This window comes from Myripristis murdjan, chromosome 19 (genome assembly GCF_902150065.1).
Source record: "Myripristis murdjan chromosome 19, fMyrMur1.1, whole genome shotgun sequence".
NCBI lineage: Eukaryota > Metazoa > Chordata > Actinopteri > Holocentriformes > Holocentridae > Myripristis > Myripristis murdjan.
The window spans coordinates 18,190,177-18,214,972 of NC_043998.1; the positions used below are offsets into that span (position 1 = coordinate 18,190,177).

The 24,796-nt window shown below is 43.5% G+C and overlaps 1 protein-coding gene across 1 annotated transcript in view; it reads right to left on the bottom strand.

Annotated features, from left to right (window-relative positions):
- Positions 1 to 2,319: 2,319 nt before the first annotated feature.
- The window catches only part of shisa6 (shisa family member 6), a 57,360-nt gene continuing 34,883 nt past the window's right edge, over positions 2,320 to 24,796 (bottom strand). The window contains exons 4-9 of the mRNA XM_030078142.1: positions 21,743 to 21,781; positions 11,200 to 11,262; positions 9,826 to 9,846; positions 7,173 to 7,325; positions 4,672 to 4,775; positions 2,320 to 4,448 (exon numbers count right to left, since the gene is read on the bottom strand). Coding sequence (XP_029934002.1) covers positions 3,606 to 4,448; positions 4,672 to 4,775; positions 7,173 to 7,325; positions 9,826 to 9,846; positions 11,200 to 11,262; positions 21,743 to 21,781 — 1,223 coding nt within the window. The 3' untranslated portion in view covers positions 2,320 to 3,605. The remainder of the gene's footprint in view (positions 4,449 to 4,671; positions 4,776 to 7,172; positions 7,326 to 9,825; positions 9,847 to 11,199; positions 11,263 to 21,742; positions 21,782 to 24,796) is intronic.

The following is a 24,796-nucleotide window of genomic DNA, read 5'->3' on the forward strand; positions in this document are numbered from 1 at the left end:
AACTGGAACTGTTGTGTCATGTCACTGTGCAGATTAAAACACTGATAAATATGACTGAATCCTGCTTTTTGGAAAACTATTTTGCCTTTTCCAGGGTATTTTTTCCTCTTCATTTACAGATATCAGACTGTATTATAGCTGATTATCTTACGCTGCATATCACAGAATCACCTGTATCATGATATTGTTATCGTGGGTCAAATATTGCAATAGTTATTGCATCGCTACCCAGTGATTCCTACCCTGAATCCACACTAGTTGCATCTCCTCCTCCCTTAATGTCCTTTCCCATGTCTAAGTTCTAGGTACAGTGGTTGGGGAATTTTATTTTTGAGGATTACAACTCAGACATTTCTTTCCACTTCAAACCCAAACCTGACAACCTATCTATATACAATGCTCACCGGCAGCATAACAGGGTTGGGAAATAAAGCATGAGACAAATGGTGGAGTGCAGACAGCGCAAACTGAATTTTTAACCAACAAAAGAAGCCCCCTGCCCCGGATCATGTCTGCATTAAAACTGGAAGAGTCGGATAATGAAATGTATTGTTGAACGAGCATGTGGCATATGAGATGCGGGCAGACAGTTTGAAAGCTGCTGATTATTTTATGGAAAGCCCTGTTCTTGGCCAGTTTGCTCTTCCCTCCATTTGAGTTGCAGCGGCTGTCTCGGCCTATCTTACCCATCTTACCTCTCACGCTTCAGCTGCTTTCCCATCCACAGATTCCTTTTGATTGCAAAGTCATATTTTCATTTAAATGCTGATGGGCTAGAGGATCAGTGTAAATTGGAAATCCAAACTTATTCCGCTTTTTTCTGTCTCGTTTTGTGTTTGTGGGGGAGTGCGATTGCAGGCCCTGTTGTTTGCTGTGAGAATTGTCGTTCGCACCCATGGATTTCCATGAATTTAAAGGAGGTCTGCAATTGCACTGACCAGCGTTAAAGTCAGCCATATTAATTCTGATGTCAGATTGAAGTACCGCTCTGGCCAACATCGGTGCTATATATCATGGTGGAGCTGTCAGGGAGACATGTGGGTCTGGCTGGGACATAGTCGTCATAGGTGTATGATCCCTCTCTGTGTTGAATCAGACCTTTGCAGGGTGCAGATTGGAGCTGCATTTTAACAATCTGAGGCAGAGGCGCTCTGGAGGCAGAAATAATCTCACTGCTTAAGTTTTACTTTAATGAATGGAGCCAAAAAAAAGGTTTGCAGGTTTGCTACCCAGCACACTTACATGGAAAAAAGAAACTCTTCTGAAAACCAATATTTTTTAAGTGGTCTTTTTTTTTTTTTTTTTTTTTTTTTTTTTTTAATAATTTATGACCATGGCCATCATCATTTATGGGAGGTCAGCAGGTTAGCTAACAGGCTTACCTAGACAGCTACAGAACAAGCTGGCATTACTAGTGTGAAGTTGATTATTTGGCTTCATCTGTTGAGGTTAAACTCAACCAATTGTCCCCTAAGGCTTTTGGATACTGATACTTTTTTTGTTTTTTACCTGTAGTATTGCAGCATTTTTCTCTGGATTCCATTTGCCAGTGGCTCTGTCCTTAAATGGGTTGAAATGTAAGTAGAAATGACATGGAAGTAGAAATGACATATTTTATTATATTTTTAACACGTTATTGATTAAAACAAATGCATTTTCCTAAAATGGTGCAACATTAAGGCACAAAATCCTGGAATGCTAAACTAAGAAGCAATTTGTTTCTCTCATTGCAGCTTCAAAATCTACCACAACAAATAAAGAAATGCGTAATGGAACTCTCTCAAAAGTAAAAAAAAAAAAAAAAAAAAAAAAAAAAAAAACTAATATTAGCATCGGATGTGACTAAAGGCAGTCATTTTACACCCTTATTCATTTTCGCAGAAAGGCTGCAGGACCCAGAATCCCTTAGTTGGGCCAAAAAAATTATTTCACGCTTGAGAGGACAATGAGATCATCTCTGCTTGTCTGCTTCCAGAGCAGCAACTCCAATCCGTTTGCAGTTAGAGTTCAGGACTCCCAATAAAATTGTCCATACTCCTGAAATGCTGCACCCCAATTATATTTTGACTGAACCATTATTTTGTGGGGTAGGTACAATTCAGTGTTCTGAGCTTAGACTGAAAGCTTTGGTAACAAGATTATCATATCACATAGACGCATTTATAATAATGCAGGATTATTGTAGCATTTTGATTTGTACATTTTCTTAGTGTTTATTGGTCACAATTTTTAGCACTGACTCATTCAGTGGTATGTTGTGTGTCTATCTAGTAAAGTAGATATATAAACACGACATAGACATCTCACAGGAACATGTTGAATGTTTAGAAAAATATGGATGGTTTATTTAACCCTACTTTAACAAGCATTATAATCCATTTTCCATGGTGTTAAAGTCCTCTGATGTCAATGGAACACAGTCTACATCCAAATATGAACAGCGGTATATCTGTAATCAACAACACATTCATTCACTTCTCATCCTACAAACAGTTTTTCAAAGACACACACAGTATAGTAGTAATTTATCCTGTCAAATACTTGGTTAAGTGGGTTTCTATTCTGAACTCACGAAACGGTGATGATTTATAAGTTTTTCTTTTTTTTATTTTCTTTTTTTTTTTTCCTACTGAAAACAGACAGTCTAATACAAAGTCCAACCAGTACAGACTTGTCCATAATACTGCTTCTAGAATAGCTTATTTACAATCATCTACTGGAAGCAAAAAAAAAACCTGCCATTGCTTTAATTACAAACTGATACAAGCTAGCCATCACTAATCAAACTGAAGAACGAAACAAAAACGTAACAGAATTATATCTTTTTTTAAATTGATTGTGCTTTGTAACCCACGAAACCACTTCATTTTTAGAAATGGAACATCTGTCAGAGGCACCAAATAGAAGTGCTAATAACATCCATTTCAGTTTCTCTCATTGAGATTCTCTATAGCTATGAGTAGGACTGGGCGTACAAATGGTACTGTAGTTTTTATTTCTATTTATATATTTATAAAGTTATCACAGGCTCGTCCTGGTTTATCACCCATGGTGATAGGAAATCGGTCCTTGTGTTTAACCATGCAAAGCCCTTTTAGATTTGCCAGAAAAAGGTCACAGAGTAGATTTGTTGGACACAGGGGCTGATAAAGCCTTAAACAGACAGAATCCATGTCTTCTCACTAAAACACAGACACACAGAAAAAGGCCTCAGCCTGTGGATGAATAGGATTATCAAGACAGTGGAAATAATAGTAGGCAAGTTAGCTGGATAGTATTACACCCCTCCAACCACAGGTGAAGCAAACATCTCTGGAGGCAGATGCAGCCGGACCTGTGTGTGCAGCGCAGAGTGTACAGCACTGCCTCCTCGCGGTCACTCACAGTAAGCCAGTGGACGTTCTTGCTTCGGAGTCCAAGTCTGACAAAGCAGGGAAACTCTGATTGACTTTGCAGGAAACCAAGTCACGGAAAGTGATATCACCACCATCCTACTCTTAATACAAGGCCAGTGTACACACCTGCCCCAAAAAACACCTCCCCCACACACACAGCAGTGCTCCCCAAGCCATTAGCAGTCAGTTCAGGTTGCTGCTTGGCTAGCATCACACAGTCACTTCAGTCTTGCTGCCTGTGCGGTAATGCTGTGGCTGTTGTTGCTGCTGGTGGTGCTGGGGGATGTAGTGGAGTTGCTCCACAGTGTGAGTCCGTCTGGAGGCAAATGCCTGCCTCTTAGAAGCTGTCTGGTTCATGGCTAAAGTGTTGGAGTGCCCGGTGCCTCCCGTGGCTGGCGCCCCCCCGCCATTGTTAGAGGCACTGGGGTGGGAGTGCATTTTGGTCATCTTGTAGCGGTCCATGAGCGGCGTGGTCGGGATGAACACGTCCGTGTGCGAGATGGCACGTGACATTGATTTGTCGCTGCCGCGGAACCCGCCGGAGATGCTGCTGACCATGCCGCGCTTCAGCGACATCATCAGCTTGTCCGGCGAAAGCAGAGGATCCTGGGAAAGGAGGCGGTCTTGTGAGTACAAGCGATCTTGTGAATAGAGGCGGTCTTGAGAATAGTGGCGGTCTTTCGAGTAGAGGTGGTCCTGGGACAGAAGTCGGTCCTTGGAGTACATGCGGTCCTTGGAGTAGAGACGATCTTGGGAGGAGAGGCGGTCCTGCGGCAGCAGCCGTTCCTGGGATCGTAGACGTTCGGCTGACAGGAGCTGCTCATCAGAGAGGATACGGCCTCCGTAGGGGGACATACCGTTGGAGGACATGCTGTAATCGTGCTGCGGGCCCCTCTGCGGGGATATAACACGGTCCTGGGACATGGCTCTCTGGACGCGACGGGGCCTTTGCCTTTGCTGGGACTGCTGCTGGGAGGACTGTGACTGTGAAGGGGCCTGGGAGACGGTGGACTGCGGGGGCTGGCTCTGGAGCTGCTGCTGCTGTTCCCGGTGCTGTTGAGCGAGATGAATGAGGATAGTTTATTCACAACCAGTGGGGAAAACGGCTTTGCCACCCACCACTGCAGAATGAAAGAGTAGCTTTAGCTTACAACACATTTCAGCATGGAGGCTAATGCCTCACAGATGCATAAAACTACTACATTAAAAAGCAAATAGGTATAATGTGGACTTGTTTGGAATCCCGTATTTGTGAAGTGATTGCATACATACCCACCTGTTCTTGACTCATTTTGATAACATGTAAAGGAAGCGTGCCTCTCGCTGCCAGGTCGGGCAGGTGGCGCTTACGAGTGTAGTAGTCTTCCACTTCTTTATCTGCTGCAGAGAAGATGAGAGACACGGAGGGAGGAGGTAAAGAGATAATTCGGGGAGGGAAGGAGAGGAGGACGTGGGTAGGTGGTAGAATGGAAGAAAAGGGATAAATAAAGTGGGACCAGAGAGCGTTGCACACAATGCATTGGATACATGAACCCATCTGTGTTTCACCTTGCCCAACCCATGGAGGGGAATAGAAAACAGAGCGAGACAAAGGAGCTGTGGTCAAACTGTATTACATGCTAGGCACATAACATCCACACATCCAGTCTTCATCTGGGATTCTACAGGCAGCTTTGGCTGTGGGGGGCGAACTTTTCAAAGGTCATGTGAAAGTCCATAAACAAACAGTGTCATATCATACAGATGGCAGGACGCAGGCACATCATATACATGCTGAAGAACTAATTGTATTATTGCACAATCACATCACATTGGGAATTACAAATGTTTCATGTCCTTGAGTGGGTGTTTTATCCTCATTCGTATGTAGGAACAGAAGCAACATGCATTTCAGATGCAGATCAAAAGACAGGGATACATTTCTGAATTTCCATTTGGAGACAGGGTGTAGTGCTGAGATAATGTGAGGTACAGTCAATGATTACCTCAACTTCATGCCACACATATTTTCAACACAGAATCATGCATTTGTTATGAATCACAAGATCTTGGCTTTGAGTGCATAACAGAGTGCATAACACACTACACGCTCATATCCACACATACTGTCAGACATCTTGTCAAAAAGATGGCTGACTCCAGTTGCAGCATAAATAATTCAAAAAATGGAAACATTTTAAGTCCATCACTACAAAGAGGCTACTTTTCTATTCTTCCAGAACGCCGCTATGAATGTTTAACTGCCAAAGTAAGTCAGAGGTGAGTACTAATGTCATTTATCTGGTACAATGAATTATAGAGAGCAGACCTTTCCACCTTACACAGAATTCAGAGGATGACTTTGTAGAGTATGAGCCTGTCTTTTTTCAGTAATGGGTGCAGTACTGTTCATGCCACCTGTTAAGATTGAACCGTGCCAAAACCCCTTACAGCAGCAAGCCATGGATGCTTACAGCAAATCTCCTCATTATGTGAGATAATAAAAACAAGGCATTCCTTTCACAAGCAAAACAGTCTTCAAAATCTGGACAAGGCATCGCAAGCTCATCAGCAATGTACACAGTATACATGTACACTGAGTGCATGATGCATACTCTGCTACACTGCAGCACATACTGTACTCCAATTTGACACCAATTTACATTCATAAGCAACAGCAGAGTCTTCACTTTCATTATCCCAACAATGAAAACGCTGCTCTATCTTCCCTCCAGCACAATCCAACATGATCTATCAGTCTGCAGATGCTAGCTGAGCAACAAAAGGAAACTGCAGAGCCTTTTGGCTATTTGCTGCAACAAATAATTTGCTTTGGAAGCAGAAAGAGGTTGGAAGGACAGAATGACATTGCCTAAGGATACATTTCCATTTTAACATTTTAGCAAATTTGTTCTGTGTGCTACTATCCTTGATAATTGAAATCGTTTCATTTTTCTTCACCCCCTATCATAAACTCTATTATATTAATTCCCTGAGCAAAAGTGGTCTTCAAGCACAAGAGCAGCACCTTTCCTTTTTTTTTTTTCTTCATTTCTAACCCAGAACCATTAAACAGCCTTGCGTCCTGTAAACCCATTTGCCATTTTGTTTGAAATGGTGCCTGGCAGCTAAGAGTGAGAGCCAGTGTGGAGTGAGCCCTGATGGGATGAGTTGTAGATCGTCATCCTTCACTTTGGTTGCAAGCCAGCAGTGAAGTGGGGCGGTCATGATGACATTACACAAGCCTTAAGGAATATTTGCGTTCCACTTAGAGAATATCATGAGATGAGACCTCATTACGCAGCAGAATCCAGCGTGGCACCACTAAATCAATACTGAGCCGGGCAAGGCACGAGAAGCAGCTTAATGCACTTATATGCTCCGAGTGAAATAGTGGCTGCTCCGAAGGCAGCGGCCTCTAAAAGGAGACAAGGGAAGCATGGAATACCAATGACACATGGTTTCTTGAGATGACTAGGCTGATATGATGGAGGATCATAGCTGGTAAGTGGGTATTTTCTCTCACCGATTCCATACCGTGTCCATCCACTTGAACGACTGCTCAACCTAAAGCTGCAAAACTTGCCCCCACAAAAAACGTGGATGAAATTTTTCTAGCATTTGATGTCTGTCGTACAGCAGGGCAGGCAAACCATTCCCAGAGCTGAACCCCAGCGGATCCGCTCAGTCGTTCCTCGACAGGAGTCAGGAAAGCATAATTAATGCAGTTATTTTTATCATGCAGGGCATCAGGCCAGGGAGCCTACACTTGCAGTAGTGCAGTGAACTTGGACCTACTGAGTTTCTTCAGGGAGGAGTATCGGTTGAGGTCGGCTTTGACGGCCGCCTCATAGGAGGGCGGCAGGTGTGACAGGCTCTGGAAGGAGCGTGAGAAAGACAGGTCGTAGGGCTCCGTCTGCGAGGTCAGGATGCCGCTTATCCGATTGTTTTCTGGAGACACATACAGACAGAGCAGAGGGAAAAGAAAAAAAAAGGGCAGGCTGACTTCCTCTCCCCCCAAAAAACGGCATCCGGGATCAGACCACAGGCAACCATCATGTAAAGCTGCCTGCTGGGGTGGGCAAGGGAAGCGTGAGTGGAGGTAGTGGCAGGCAGATTGGGGTTTTAGTTATACAAATATTTCTTGGAGGCATTAAATATAACACTGGTGGAGTTAAACCTCGATGGGCAGAGCCAAACTAACTTCTGTTTTTGGACTGCAAGTTCAAACAAACTAACTAACTAATGAAATTCAGCGGCAAACAAGGAACTCTGCTCAAATTGACTTTTCTTTTTCACTTGTGATCTGGAAGGTCAGCAGGCTGGCTCATTAGCTCACCTAGATATGGGCTCATGTGGATAATTTGATCCCTGATTCAGGATCCTTTGGTAGTCTTTGGTTATATGCACTTTTGCAGATCATTTGCTGCTCCGGAGAAAAATCTAAGTCAGCAAGGGCTGTAGTGAAAAAAAATTACAAGCTCATAATCCCTCAGTTGTCTCTGTTCACCACGCTAACACACGCTACATTGCCTTTGTACAAATAAACTTAAAAACGTTAAAGACAGGTATACTCTGATTTTCCATTGTAACAATATCAAAGCTGACGGCCTCGCCCTCTTCATTGGTGTGGTGATCCCAAGCACTATGTTCATCATCAAATCAAAAATTGCCTGAATTAGAGAACATTTTCTGTCGGGTGTCACCATTTAAACTGCTTGGGATTACAGCACCAACGAAGAAGCTGAGGTTGCATTCTCGGATGTGATACAATGAGAAACTTAGGGTACACCTGTCTTTAACACTCATATCAATCAGAGTCAAATCAATCAAATTCTGGGCTTAAAAAGTGACGTGCAACTTAAAATGTACAGAAAGGTGAGGTTCTTCATTTCTGCCCGCTGAGGTTTAACACAAAGCAGTGTGATCCTCCCTTCCTTCAAATGGCCGTGTATCTAAAACTCCAACCTGCTGCTGGCACTGACGGGGGTGGGGGGGGGTGGGGTGGGGGGTGGGGGGTGTAGGCGATGACATCAGGCACTCTGTGAGCTTTAGGTGCGGGGCTGACTGGACAGGTGAGGGTGTTTGACGGGAGGAAACAGTGGTCCAAAAAAGGACAAAAAAAAACAAAAAAACATGACAACACACCAAACAACAGATGTCGGCTGGAGAGAGTGACCCTGGCTGTGACAGTGTGTGATGTGATCTGGGACAGGACGGGGAGCAATGCCCGGACTGGTTGTCGCTGATTCAACGTGATATGATGCCAGAGAGGAGCACTGGGGTGGCTGAACCAAAGCCTTCTTTTATTCTCTCCCTTCTCTTTCTCTTTATCACTCTATCTCTCTCTCACACGCACACACACACACACATACGCAGCCACTGTCTGTCTCATTCACCACATTTCGCTCATTCTCTATCCCTATCTATCCCTCTGTGCTGCCACCACCCACTTTCCTTTTCTCCTCAAGTCTTTCTTGTCCATTTAGTATTCCCCTCTCTTTCTCTGTCTTTCTTTTGCACTCGCGCTCTATCTCGCTCTCCCCTGTGGGCTGTGAGTCTGTCACGCAGTGCAGAGCAGTGGGCATGGGTGCGGCTCCAGACCAGCGTCCAACGGACAGATAAAAATAAGGCTTTGTAACTGCTGCAGGATGGAGAGATTGAATGGAGAGGGAGGGAGAGATGGAGTGGGGAGGCTGGTAAATCCTACAGCAAAGAGAGATTCGAGAGCAGAAAAGGGGGGGATTGCAGGATGAGGAGGAGAATAGAAAGCAGACTAGAGGGAGGAGATGAAGAAAGAAGAGGGGAGGCTTGAGAGAGTCGGAGGGGAGGGTGGTCGTATGACAGCAGGGGTCCTGGAAGATGTGTGTGTGTGTTTGTAAGGTGGGTGGGGTCGGGGGGGTTAAAGGATGTGGTACAAACTAAGTGGACTGCACCCACTGGGGGGGGGGAACTGAGTCAGACTGTGGCATGCTAGCTAACTTGATAGCAAACACATTTCACTGTTATGTCACAATGGACAGTATACCACACAGACCTATGGGTCAAATAGTGTTTGCACATCTTGCCGTTTGTTTTAAACTGTCGACAGTAACAGCTGGATAACAGTTGGATGGGGTTTATCACATCCGGAGAATTCACACCGTGTCAGGTTAAGTGCACAGAAAAGTATAGCCGGTTGACTTTCATATACTTTGCTGTGTCAGAGCGTCATGGCCAACGTCGCTTTGTCCTGTGCGGCAAGCCCCCACCAATCTGTTTCCTCCGAAAAGGTTAAAACAAACAAGATTTTTTTTTTTTTTAAGCAAATACTATTTAAATCAGGTCTGGAACCACACCAAAAACTCACAAAAGAAATGCACAAACGCAGGGGAGGTTGGTGTGCGGTGTACATAGATGCGTCTTGGAATGTATGAGAGTTGACACTAAATGTTATGTATGCACGACTTACCACGCCTCAATGATCGGTGAGCTACCAAACCCAAGTGAAAAACAAATATTTCAGAAACATGTTGATGGTGTGGAAAAAACAAGACAAGAACCCACATCACAAGCTGTACTCAATATTCAACGGAAAAAAAAAAAAACCCGTAAAAAATAACCGACCAAATCAGGCCTTTAGTACTGGAGGCAACCGATATACACCACTGCGTATGATCGCGCGTTTTCTCCCTTTAATTTACAGAGAACCTCCTGGTTGTTTCAGTGTCGGGCCACTGGGAGGTTGTGGCGGGGAGCCTTATCTAGAAAATACACTGCACACTGTAATTTTAAGCCTTTCATGGGGCCTGTGATCAAAGTGTCTGTGTTAGATGTGTTGTTGAAATGGATTTTTCATGTTTTCCATAGATCTCAAAGGCATTTCTCCACAGTTGCAGTTTGCTTATCTTTGTGTGTGTGTTTGTATGTGTGTGTGTGTGTGTTAAATGGAACACACAGTCAATTATGTCCATACAAGGAAGGCCAGTGTGGCTGTATAATTCCTGACCGTTAGAGTGCCTGAAAGCGAGCTGGTATTTTGGTTGAAACAAACGGAATAGAAAATCACACAGTAACATCAGAGCGGTTAAATAAACATAGAGGGCAGTGGATATTCACCTCCTGGCCTCCTTTCTTCACTTTTATCTTTCCTTTTTTCCCCCCCTTTCCTGCCTCCACTTTATATCCTTCTGCATCCTCAACTCATCAGTCTACACGGCTTAAGATCAGCCTCGGCTCTCGCCCAAAAAAAAAAAAAAAAAAAAAAATGAAGAACAACCTAAATGACATTGGTAATAAAAGTGATTCAAAGTGATGCTTCTCATGGGGAACATGAGGTTATGGTAATAACTTTCGATCTCAGGATAACAGCGCGGGATCGTCTCAGCTTTCACACGCTCCGTGGACCAAAGGACGGGATGACCTTAACAGAACATTAAGTTGATCCTCAGCCAATTGTATTCCCTTTTAAAGGAGATGGACAGCGACTGTGCCCAGAACCCCCCCACGCCCCCTCCACCCACCCACCCCGTTCATTCTGTGAAAGAAAAATGTTCATGACTATGGGATGTGACACTTCTATGATTCAATCTTCAACAAAAGCCTCGTTTTTCAATAATAGAATGGATTTGCGGCGGGGCGAATTGAAAAGAGGTCCGTGTCAAGGGGTGTTTCACACATCCATGTCAAGCACTATATCAAAGTTAATAACCAGGTCCAAGCTTCAAAACATTAAAACTCAACTGTAACCAGATGAATTTGCTTGAGTACCCCACCACCCCCTCTGCCCTCCCACTGGTATGATATCGTTTCTGAAACGCCATGCCAGTTTGTAAGCTTTTCTTACCATTCTTAGGTGTGCGTGTGGGGCTACCTAGAGCCACATGGTTATAGTTGTGCTGATGGGTACCTGCAATGAGAAAAGCAATGAAACATCCATTCAGTGCTCATGAGGCATGCTGTCTGTATCAGACCAAATACAGATTGTTAGTAGATGAAATTAGGCAGCGGTGATGACGATTAAAGGGATAACTCACGAAAAAGCTGCTTCATTTACAAAGTTGTCTTTTGATGGCACCCTGAATTTTTTTATTTTTTTATTTTTAATGATAAAGATCACAAAATATAGGTTTCACGTCGAGAATTGTTCATGTCTTAAATTGACATGAATTAGTGCTGAAAGTCAGGATACCACAAGACCACTTTCCAAGTACTGGCAAATTGATGTAGTGGGTGAAATATCCCTTTAATGTGCTCAAACTAAAGGCATGGACGTAAAGAGAGAGATGAGAAAGATTGAGGGATGAGCAAATCTGGGTGGAGTCTTCTGTAACCTCAATGTTACCCTGCAAAGCATATTAGTATCAAACAGAATCCATAAAGTCAGAGGGTAGTAACATTGAGGGAAAAAGAGCTGGCATGCGGCATAGTGCATACAATATTTATCACACCCTGTCCTGGAACACGAATGCCCTCATATTCTTTTGAAACTGTGCAGCACAAGGCACAGAGACCTCCATTTATCACTGGAAAAAAGCCCATTAAATGTGGTCATTCTGGAAATATACACACTTAAAGTCGCATTTGAAATGATGTCGGGGAGTGCAGAGAGGAAGCGGAGCAGCCGGTGTTGCTGGTGTTACATCAGCTCTCCAGAGCCACTTCCCCGTACAGGTGAAAGTGGCTCGTGGGACCGGGACGTTTCACATGTCAGTGTGCTCCTCACTGTGGTCTCAGTCAGGGTGGCCGCAAGTTATTTTCAGATCAAGCTCTTTGGTTTGGACAGCACACTAACAGGCAGGTGGCCAGCAGGTGAAAACGTCGTCTCCGTGGACTCAGCGGCCCACAGAGACAATCTGTAGCATGACAGTAGCGCGAAACCTGATGCTCCACATAATTAAAATGCTCTTCACGCCAAGGTTATTATAGGTTTGCATTTTCTATTAGTTATTTTTTCTTACTCTTGTTTTCAATTTCAGTTTAGTTTTAATTCATTATTAAAGTTGGTTTTTATTACTTTGTAAATGCTTGGTTTTAGTATTAAAAAACAAAATGGAGTATTTGTCAGAGGCGATACTCAAAAAAGGTCAGAAAATGTGTTGTGCCATAAAAATTAAGCACAACATCATACTGTTTTGAAAATGTGTTCACTCACTGTAGGACGGTAAACAACCAAATAAACTGACAAAGACAAACATTAAAGACATTTTCACCTTCATAATTTTAAATTCATTTTAGTTACAATTCTAAACATACAATATAGTTTCAGTTAGTTATAGTTTTTTTTTTTTTTGGTTAACTATAATAACCTTGGCATTAACCCGCTCGGTCCTCATCTTTGGCTGCAGCTAGCAGGTATGATGTGCTCCCTCTCCGTGGCTCATGGCCGAGCTCAAATCAACATCAGTGGTCGACTGTGTGCTTATGTGGCATGCAGACTGTCTTTTAATTCCTAGCCAGATGATAAACACCACCGTCATCCAACCCCCCACCCCCCACCCCCCACCCCCATTCTGCAGGAGTGTATTTGGATGACAGGGAATGAGAGGGATGCGCGATGCGGCGGCACAGAGCTCGGCTGGCCACTGCAGTGTGGAGGTGCTTTAGTTGAAAGATGGGCCCTTTACTGAGCCCATTGTACTGAGAAAGGTGATGAATGACAGCTATTCTCTCCAGTGTGTGTGCGAGTGTGTGTGTGTGTGTGTGTGTGTGCGTGCGCATGGGGTTTGTATATTTGTATGTGAGGAGGCAGCGATAGATAGAGGCCCCGTCGTAGAGTGTTGCCGTCGCGACGCGTTCATTTGCTGTCTGCTGCTGTGCCTGTTTAAAAATGCATTAGAGCCAACTGGTGAAACATCTATTTACATCTGTCACAGAAGTGAAAGAGGAGAGGGAGGCCCGACGCTCTCACATCACGGTTTTCAATATTTGCTCAAGTTATGGAGATAGATAAGATGTGTCTTCTGTGTCTTCCTCCTGTGAGTTTCTTGATGTTTCTTTTTTTTCCTCCTTTTTTTCAAATAAAGGCTCAGCAGTGCTTCTTACCATTTGAGGGGAAAAAATAGACAGATTGGTCTACTGAATGTCTCCTGAATATTAAAGTAATAATCTGCAACATTTTCACGTCAACAATTTCTATTTTTTTCTACTGTCTGTCACTTATTGGAGTGGGCCTCAGAAGTCCTGTCGTCATCTGTCTCTGATTTTTTTCGGCATTTTTGAGACATCTTAATCCTAAAATTGGGAAATGAACGCAGTTTTCCCAGTGCCTTCAAAATAACATTCAGAGGCATGTCTGTACAAAAAAGAATAATCTGAAAGTGATTGGTGTAATTTAAAAAAAAAAAAAAATGAGCTGCTAAGAGCTCAGCAGTTACCTGTGATGACCTGTTGCACATTTACAGCATCACACACAGGGCATATCGAGAAGCATTTACACAAATAAACCCATCCTCTAGTGTAATTTGATATTGCTTGTATGCATACTTGTAAACCAGGTCATTTTATGTCTTAAGCAAGCTGGAGCGGTTACATCACCCACCTGTGATGTTTATAACGTGAAAACAGCAACAGAATTCTGTGAGTTTTAAACATCATCTCAAAACACAGCTCAGGACACAAATGATGATGATGAAGATGATTTTCCCCATAGAGAAAATGCACAGAAATCCATATCTGAGCAACAGCCTGCTTTCCTCTGAGGCCTATAAAACAATAGTGATACAACCTGCAGCCAAACACCCATCTGGTAGGTCTTTCCTGGGAAAGATCCTCCAGTGAACAGGAAGTGGTGCTTTTTTTTTACGTTTCCAGAAGCAACAACAACAGTTTGTTTGGAGGAAGAACTGGGTAGTTAGCATGAAAAGTGAAAACCACCGGGGCTGAACAGACAAAAAAAAAAGACCAATTTCATCACCGAGGGAAAAGATGTCACAGTACTGGCTACACCGCTTTGACTGACAAGTGAACTCGTGGGAAACGCGGTGTTTTTGCGCCACACCGTGCCACAGCGAGGCCCGCTCGGCACCACAGCTGTAAACAAAATCCATCCACACACAAAACCGCAAGGGAACGGCATCAGACATACAGGGACATGGCTCCCCCGTGTCACCACTGCAAGACAGGCCATCAAAAGTATAGTGGAGTTTGGAGACTACAAAGTTTGGAGACGATTTTGCGATTCCCACTTCAGCTGCGTTGTGAGATGTCCGGAGAGACGGGCCGAGCTGAACGGCCCAGTGAGAAGAAGCAAAAGTGGAGCAGTCCAATAATGTGAGAGCTATGGCTCCCACTCTGCACTGTACCTAATTAAGAGCCCGGGCAGCCACGTTCAATGATCCCTCCGTAATCTGGGGACCAATTAACCGTGTTTGAGAAAGCGTCCCGGCACCAGCGCTACCACCCCAACCCCCACCCACCCACCCCCCGCCTTTCCCAGCACCCCCCGTGAGCCACGAGGCTGGTTATCGGCCTGGAACACCCTGGTGTTCAGTCATCCTCGTTGGGCTGACACTGCAAAATAGCCCCTGTCACCCTGAAGCAGCCCCAGACAACTATTTGTCAATGATGGAGGGAGCGTAAAATGGAGGGTGAGACCCCACGGACACACTGCCATCCATAAGTTATTGCTTTCAACCAATTAAACTGACAGGCTAAAATAGATGCAAAGTTACAGATACTGTCTAATCATACAGTGGGTTGATTATTTGTGATTGACATGCTCTCCAGATTGCCGGGTTAAACAGGGTCCCTATCTAAATTGCTAAATGGATGTTTTTCTGTCAGCATGCTGATGACGCAGCTGTGCATTTGTCAGCCGATGTCAGTCAGCTTCACCGGCTGATTCATCCATATACAGATGATAACGGAGGGCAGCAAAGGCCTGTCGCAGACACTTTCTTATAGAGACGGTCCCCCCTCTGCTTCCACGGTAAGATTACTCACATTAATTTTCCCTTCACTTACAACTGATCTCCAGAGAATTCCTCCTTGGCGAGTTTGCATAATAGCATCCAGATGGCACGCAAGTGACTCAGTATTCTGACATTTGGCGTGGCATTTTGTTTCACATCACACTTCCAAACATCACATCCACATACAGCGCACAGGGGAGGAGGCGCACAGGGGAAGCATGCTGAATCAACACCGGAGCACCTTGAACCACGTGCCAAGGTTAAAAAAAAAAAAAAAAAAAAAAACACTTGTAGATTGCAAATGGATTCTGCTAGCTTCAACAGGCTTGAAAGAGCTATCACGGGAATAATTGGAACATTCTCCATGAATTCTTGCAATTAACCTCTCTCCGCAAAGTGAACAAACATGTCATGATATCCACTTGCTTTTTTTTTGGGGGGGGGGGGTCTTTTAGCACAGCTTCATGCATTCCTGTGACCTGTGAAGCCATTTATAGAGCGGGTGACAGAAAGGGGGAGAGGAGTCCTGGAAACCAGTGTTCTGTCGGAGAGGACGAAGGGAGAGAAAGAGAGCAAACAAACAAACAAACAAACAAACAAACAAGGTCATCAGTGCATGTTTGCCTGAACAGCTGCGAAGCCTCCAGAGTTGAGTTCCCTAATGCCAGACCCAAGCAACACAGCGAACACAAGCAGAATCCACCATTTCCCTTTCAAAAACACTAAAGTCCCAGAGATCAGACAAACCAAAACCTTGTTCCCAGGTAACTGGGTGTCACTATTTTAACTTCCAAGTTTGATTTTGAACAGACTTTGGGAGGTAAAACATACGCTGCTGTAAGAGCAAGGAACAGAGAGGGAAAATCCTGCAGTTATGTACACTTTGCATAACCAAATTAAATCTGTGACTAAAAATCAAAACAGCCGGTTTCCTGAAATCACGCCCATGATTGGGGGAATGTGTAATCTGGTGTCTATGGGCATATAAAGTGCCTTTACATCTTTGAGGCTGAATGATGCAAAGTGTTTTGAAAGATGCGAAACATGAATGGATATTCTAGTAGAACTAGAGAGCGGCCGCTGTCAAGAAACAGACCCAGCCTGACTTCAAAACATCGACATACAAACAGACAGGGCATGTTTTAATGGAAACCCTAAAGGCTTGGCATGTCAGTACAACGTGGGGCGGAGGGGGAGGGAGGGCAAATAGAGAGAGACAAAAACAAAAAGGGGTGAGGGAGACAGAAAATGAGATGGACAGAGAGAATACAGGCGGAGAGTGCAGCAGAAGGGGAGGAAAAGTATGAACAAGGAGCGAGGGAGAGCAATGAGAGAAAAGGAGGCTAGACGAGAGGAAAGAAAGAGCAGCATGGGCCAGTGATCACACGACAGCCCCCGCCAAACCCTCCCCAGCCCCCCCCAGATCTATTAGAGAGCCGGTCTGAGCTCTCTGCTCCACTCTCCTCCTCGCCATCCCTCTCTAACAACCAACAGCGCTGCCATCCCATTAGCCCTCGCCATGTGGAGCTTCTAGAGTTGTGAGAGGCCCAGGGGTGGGAGGGCAGCAGAGTGGACTGTGTGTGTGTGTTTGCGTGTGTGCTGCCCATACATTTGTGTGCAAGACGTGCGTGTGGCAGGTAGGAATGTGGATGTCTGACTACGGGGTCTCCATCCCACTGGCTCTGCTGACAGCCCATCGCGGCTGACACATCCCTGCCCTCCACTCACTGCAGAGAAAGCACAAGACGGGAAGCCGCTGTGGGCTTGGCATTTAACAAAAACTGACAAAGAGTGTTAACATTTAATCGCTAAATGTTAACTGCCATAATAGCCCCACTTCACTCGCTTAGTGAGGGACAAAGCTTCAGGCCCCTGGATAGAAGTTGCCACCCCCCCACTGCCAGCCCCACCCCCACCCCACCATTGATTCCACTGGCAGAGGAGAAAGCTTAAATCTGACCCAATTGCAGCACTAGTGATAACGCTTATAAGTTATATTTATAGCACTTCCAGCACTTCTAATTTTAGCATCTACTACTCATTCTTAACCGAGCGGTTACTGAGAATCAGTTTGAGTTTGTATGCCTCATCCGGAACCTCAGCCACAACGTGAAGCTGAATTTTGGAGGAATAATCAGGGTAGCACTTTCTCCGGATACTCCCTGCAGATGTGAAACAGAATATCAATTGATGTAGCAGTTAAATGTCAACAAGAGTTCAGCAGAAATACAATATGCCATGTCTGTACGTATTCAAAGAACGTAAAGACTGGAGGGGAAGGGGTGTTCCCACAAGGCTGGATCAAGCCTAACAGTTCCTGAATCCCAGTACCGGGCATCGGGTTCTGTCACTTGGTCTGATGGTTTCACACTAAGTCTGAACCTCCGTCGGAGCGGGTTGTTCCTCACGCTTTGGTTATTTTCTTCTGTTGTTTAAATTGTTCAAATTTCTATTTTTTTTTTTTCTATATTCCTTGTTTATAGTGTTTATATTGCTTTTTGCTATTTATTATCTGTTTACACTGTTTATAATGTAAATTATGCTTCATATTTTGCTATCCACTTTGCTGCTGTAATGCTTGAAATTTCCCCACTGTGGGACTAATACAGGAATATCTTATCTTAACTGGCAAACCATTTTTAGGTCATTGCTATTATGGATCCCACCAAAGTTCTGGGCAAGACACGCCCAAAAGCAAGTTGGTCTGTTGCCCGTTCATTAAAAGAGGCTCGAAAATGGGAGGTCATCCCACCTTGTTATGATGTGGTCAGGAACGACAAATGCCACTCAGTTCTCAAAAGAATAGAATTTTTGAAAGGAGTTCAGAACAACTGCTTGACCTCATCATAACCCAAACTTGCTCTATTTATGTTTTTATGAACATTTGACATCAAAACACTGGGTTCAATACAGGCATTTAAAAGTGTTCCAGTAATTCTCAGGGTTATTACTCTTGGCATTAACCTGAGGGGTTTTATCCTTCCTCAGCCTCATCCTCAATGTTAATATACAAAGTGTTACACGTAGTCTGCCTTTAACCCTGTGGGTGGGTCTTGCCCATAACTCTGGAGGGTTTCATAATAATTCAGCAAACACAAACATCAGAATGTCAATAGATATGTCAATATGTTGTTGAAATATAATTTATGTCTTATTGATAATCTGCTGAACTGTTGTTGATATTTACTAATTATTTAATATCAACTGACATTTTGTTGATTATTGGGGAATATCCAAAGAAAGTGTGAACATAATCAGCAACACTTCCAAATAAACAAGCGTCTGCTCTGTCAGTGTCGATCACCAGTAGATGCAACACAATACTGATTCAACCTATATGCAGTTCGTCATGAAGGCTTTTATATTTGCTTGTCTGAGCAGCTGATGTCAGCGAGGTCTTTCCTAGGAACAGCACTTTGCGTTTAAATCAGCAGCAACAGAAGTCTGTCGGAAATAAATCCATTTACTGCAGCTACATCTTGGTCTCATGAAAATCTGAAGAAATCCAAATAAAATAGTTGCGTAAATAAAGACAGAGTGGCCATGAGCTGTCATCATATTTCAAACCATTGAAACTGCGCTGATGCTCACTTGTGTATTGTCCGACTAGCAACAGCTTTGCTTCATGAAAGTTATGGGATAACCCAGCATAGCCTCACTTTTCATCTCCAGTTTGCTAACATGGGAGACCAGATGAGCCAACTAAAACTAAAATCAAACCTTTTCCATTGAAGTGTAGCAGAGAATTGAGACTTTCCAGTGAGCCAACATGATCAATATGAACAGAACCTTCATTAACATCATTAGCAACACCTGAGTTTACTTGCTATTTCAAGTCAGAGTGGCTGCTGTGAGAGAGGAATGTTCCTGTGAGATGTTTGTCAGCTTTGATAAATCATATCAGTTATCATATCCTGTTGAGAAACACACCACAACATCCCCGTTTTTGAGAGGAGCCTTCATGTTAGAAACTGTAACGATTTCATCTACTCATTTTGATTTTGAGAGCACCCTTCTGACAAAAAAAATATTCTTAAACTGAAGTTTTCATCCATTTTTTAACATTAGTGTAGCAAGACAAACAAAGGAAACTTGTGTCTTCCCAGGCAGAAAGCAAAAAAAAAATTTTTTAAAAATACAGAGATGGGAACACATTTTAAAACTCATTATTCAAAAAATCTGATGAGATCCTCTCCAGACCATAATCACTTCCTCAGCAGAAAATCCAAGGAAAACAGCTAAATAAACTGTGTGACTGACAGTGGATCCCTGGGAGTGCAGTGCAGAGAGACCACAGCAGTGAGCGCGTTGCACCAAAGACGCCGCCAAGTTAAAATAAATGAATAAATTAAAAAAAAAAAAAAAAAAAGAAAGAAAAAAAAAGATAAAGACTAGAATACAGATTAACACTTTAAAATATTAAAACAGAAGCTCGGATGTGTTGTGACAACATGACCAAATCAAGTAACAGTTTTGCCCCAACATGACACAGTGTGTTGGCAATTACACGTATAAGAGCAGCCTCATTGGGAGATTTAAATGGCATTTGACATTTGGCAGCTCCAATCAAAGCAGAGTCTGGCTCCTCACTGTCATAGCAACCACAAACAATTTTAATTTGTTTAATTATGTAAATATATACAGGTAAAACTCTTTCCACTCTTAAAGAGACTGGCAATAATTTTGCATAGCAACATCAGTATTCTTTTAACCAGCTGAGTTTCATGTCGTGTTGTTATTGGCCTGCAAATGCACTGCCAGTTGTAAGGCACCAGTTGTCTGCTAGAGGTGGCTGCGCTTTGATTTCGTGCTGCTGTGTATGTCTGCTAATGAGGTGAAACCCAGTTAAACACCTTTTTACTTGGTTTGAAGTTAATAGCTTCGCAGAAATACACAGATGCCATTACAGATAATTACACAAACGAGAATCTCTGAAACCACAGATTTCACTGTGCTTCTTTTGTTCTGTCGAGTATATATATATAAAAAAAGAAATCCTCAGGAGAGACAGTTTGCTCCACAATGCCAATAAGAATTCCTCTTTACCTCATAACTCACAGTCACCCCAAAGGCACCAAAGGGCAACTAGTCACTTGACGTGTCAATGCCCTCCGCCATTCCCCCCATAAATGCCAATCCGGCTTGACAAATGTACCATGATAGTCTCGGCAGGGAATGAGGAAGGGCGGGAGGTGGAGGTGGACTTCATATCCAGTTCATTTTGAAATGACATGGACAGTGAACCCACAGAGGACTACTGTGACCTGTTGTGTTAAAAGCCAATAAGAGGTACACTTTATTGAAGTAGGCGCTCCATGATGTTCTTATACAGCCAGTCTCTTCTTTCACTCAGGCCGCACTACAAAGCCGAGGTGACTCACCGGGCTTAAAGGTAATAATCTTTCCAGAAAATCAAACAGTGCAGTATAGTATTTTTACCTGAAGTCACATAGTAGAATAATTTCAGGAAAAAAAAAAAAATCATTTCTTCTTTACAGTTGACTGACATACCAACCGACTCCTTTTTGTAGGCTGTTGAAAAGTAGACATCCTTTGAGGGGAGGCGGAGGATGAGGAGGAGAAGGAGGGCGAGGAGGAGGAGAGGAGGAGGAGGAGGAGGGTCTGCATATCGTAAGCAAGGATAAGCACAGATTTATCTGATGTCTTCTTTAAGTAAAAAGAAGTAACATCATTAAAAACTGCCTTTATCCATACCTTTATAGACCAGCCCTCCTCCCCTGAGAGACGCACAGAGTCGAAGACCACGCACACCATAGAGGTTGGGACATTCATTTAAGTAGAAAAGCATTGAAGTGCAATAGCTGGTTAGAATCAGTGACACCATACATGAACAGTTGAAACCACACATTTCAGAGTAAGACAGGGATTTAAACAGAGGAGTGAAATGGGACCAGTTTTAAGCACAACACAATGAAAAAAAAAACTACAATGTGGGCCAGCTGCAACAAACATCAAGAGGTAGTCTTGGTTACACTTGCCCTAATTTGGTTGCAGATTTTCCTTTAATTAGGGCTTTTATATGGGCCCAAGCTTTACTCACAGCAGTTGCTTGTAACACGGACCTATTTGAGCTCGAGTTGAAACTAGAATTGCAGTACAATTGCGTTCACCTCTTTACAATGTTTCCTTGTAGGCGACCACACATCACCACACCACTGATTTAAATGGAGCCAGAACACAAAGACAGATTGCACACAATCTAGCAATCACAGAGACAGGAAGAGCTAAATGTCAAGGGCAAAATACAGAGGTTAGATATATAGATAGAGATCAATGGGAGGGCACTGCACTACAATGAACACTCCAGGTATAAGCTGCCTCTAAACACTGATCTAGAACCAGATCTTCTTGCTCCAAATTACAGCTATTATCCATTAATGGGTTAATATGAGATCTAATCGTTTACAAGTGGTTAGAGGCAACTTTGACCGGTTGACAAAGAACAGCCATCCCTACCATGGTGACTCTGGGAGCGGACCGGCCAATGTTTTTCTCCTAGAAAACAGAACCAAGCGGTTATTACTCAGCTGTGTGGCTTTTATGATGATACAACCAACAACACACTGAACCACCAACAGTTATATGCAATGAACCATCCGTGCATGGAGCTAGTTCTATTTGAAGTACCAATTTCAATTAGAACATGGATGCTAAATGTCTGAGAAAATGTGCATTGGCAACCAGAACCGTCTGGCTCACTAGGCAGATCAGGCAGAGCATCTAGGGCCCCGCCTTCCTCAATTTAGGGCCCCCACAACCAATCCCCTTTTTTAAAGGAACCCCTGGAAGCCTGAACAGATTCATCTGATTCCTTTCAAAAACATGGGGGAAAAGGGGGATGATCAAATTAGCAAAGAAAAAACAAAATGTGACCTAAGTAACTACATAACTAAATAACCAACTAGCTAAACAAATAAATAAATAAACAAACAAAACAAGAATATGACCTGAAAATAAGGAAAAAAAAAAAAAAAACTCCCCTAAAAATTAAAGAAACTAGTGAATTTTGTTCAGAGGGTGAAATAAATATCTATTCTTTGTAAAACGCAAGGGCCCCCCAGATGATTTTTTACACAAGGCCCCCAAATATCTAGGAATGGCACTGTTGGCAGCACTCCAACGTCAAATGTTGAAGCAGCACAGGAACTTCATTTAATGAACAGCATCTCAGTTATCTGTCAAATGCTTCCCATATATCACACCAGCAGCTGTGTGGATGGAGCGGGAAATGAGTGCAATTTTTAGCACTTGGATATCGATTGCATTACGTTTTGTCTTCCCATCATCTACTGGCTGATGTCACCAGACACCATGACGCAAAGCATCAAATCACTTCTCTCTGTGTCACACACACACACACATGCACACATGCATACACACACACTGCCACCAAGTGTGGAGAGGACAGTAGAGAGTTGGATGCTATAAGATGAAAGAAACAACTGAGGCAGGAGGGGAGGAGAAGATGAAAATGAGAAGAAGGGAGGGAGGAGGTGTAAAAGTCACTGTTGGTCCCTGCACCCTGATACCAGAGGGCTCAAGCCATGCGGGCCTTTGATCCATCACTATCGATTTACCATCAGCTTCACATCGCGGCTGCTTCCCACACAGCAACACACAGGGACTGCATTCCCTGGATGCTCCCAGAAACGGCAAGAAGGATATGCACAGCAGCTGTGACCTTACACCCACTGACCAAATGAACCTCTACAGTTTGCAGTAGATTAATGTGAGTGGTGAAATTCGACTATGGTAGATACACTGTGGACCCTGAGGAGTATGAATTGCAGATTTGTCCACATAAGCGCACTGATATCGGCGGGAGGTTTACGCTAAATCCCCTGTGAGAGAAACAGACAAACAGCGCGTCTCAGTGCTACTACATTGAAATGCACATATCGTCGGCTAAAGCAGAGCGAGGGCACGTAGATTTGCATTGCACAGCTCTGTTCTAACCGCCGTACATGCTGTTCCTTCCCTGTACGCCGCAGTACATGCAGTTAATCCAGGTCGTCTAACAGCAGGTAGGAAGGTCTCCACTTGTGAAACAAGCTCCGGGAAAAGTGCACTTTCGTCTTACGCTAATCAATTCTGAAAAGCCCCCTCTCATCAATAAATGCATACTTTAAGAAACTGAACTTGGGGTCTTAGAGTCTTATTACTAAGTAAAGCCACTCAAATGCACACATCAGCTCCATTTTACTCCACAAATTTCTTTTTTCCCCCTGAAACCCACTCTAGCGTTTTGTTTCTGCCTCTCACTGCTGTATTTACAGGGAGATTAAGAAATCTATCACCTCCATCAAGCTCTATCAGCGACTGATGACAACTCCGACAGGTCTCTGGCACAGCCTGTGAAGGCCTGCATTTGACAAAAATAATCAAGTTTTCACCGTAGAGATGCTAGCTAATTAGATCTAACAGGAACATCTAGCTAATAGATCACCACTGCAATGGGCGACAAGTCCCTGTTCCAAAATAGACTACGAGCCAGAAAATGAGTTTTGAAAGCCAGAAATCTCAGCAGCTGGTGAAGAGATCATTAATTTACTGATATTGATCATCATCCCCCCTCCCTGCAGATATATTATGGTCATTTCTGTGCTATGGGGCAGTAAAAACCTTACTTATTGCACCTTTGAGAAACAGGAGACGCCCCTGACATTACCATTAAGTGCACTATCTCAAACTGGACAACTGGCAGTTCCTACAAGATGACCTTGAGCATTGCGGTCAATAACTAATCAATGGTTTGATAAATCCATCACACATGTACAGCACAGCTGACTTATCGATGATTGGACCGGGTGTTTTTCCCTGAGGACACAGCACATCATCCCCTCGCCCTTTGTCTTGTCTGGATATGAAGGCATACTCCTGGTCCTGAGGGGCGATCCAGACGTGATACTAAATGATGGGACTTGTGGACCCGACGAACTCCAGTGCTCAGGCTACAGCTTGGCTTAGTTAGAATGTATTTCCCTGGTCCTGCAGGAGGTAATGCATGGTCTTTGAGTATGTGACCCTGCTGTGCAAAGGTCTCATCTGGCTGTTTCAAACTGATCCATTCACACTTTCATCGCTTTACCGCCCTGAATACCTGAGGAATCCCATATCGTTGCTGCATCGTTGAAACGTGATGCCCAAACATTAGTTCCAGTTCTCTCTATTCAGTATTATGCACTGTAGTTAGGATGTGCTCAGTGTTTCCTGACAACAGCAAGATGAAAGATTCAAGACTTCTACAGGAAGGTTCGGGATTTCACTTCAACCCAGCACAAGCAAACAATGGTCTTATTTCTGTTCCCAGGTAAAGCATTCAATTATTTCGACACACAACTTTCTTGCAATGCTAGGAGAGTAGATAAATCAAAAGGCTTATACCTGTCAGTGGAGGAATGAAATTCATAAAAATGAGACACTTCCAAAGCAGGGCTACAAATGACATGAGTTTTGCTGGCACCCTAAACAGTAAACAACATTGGCTGTGTCCCTTAATTGGATCAGCAC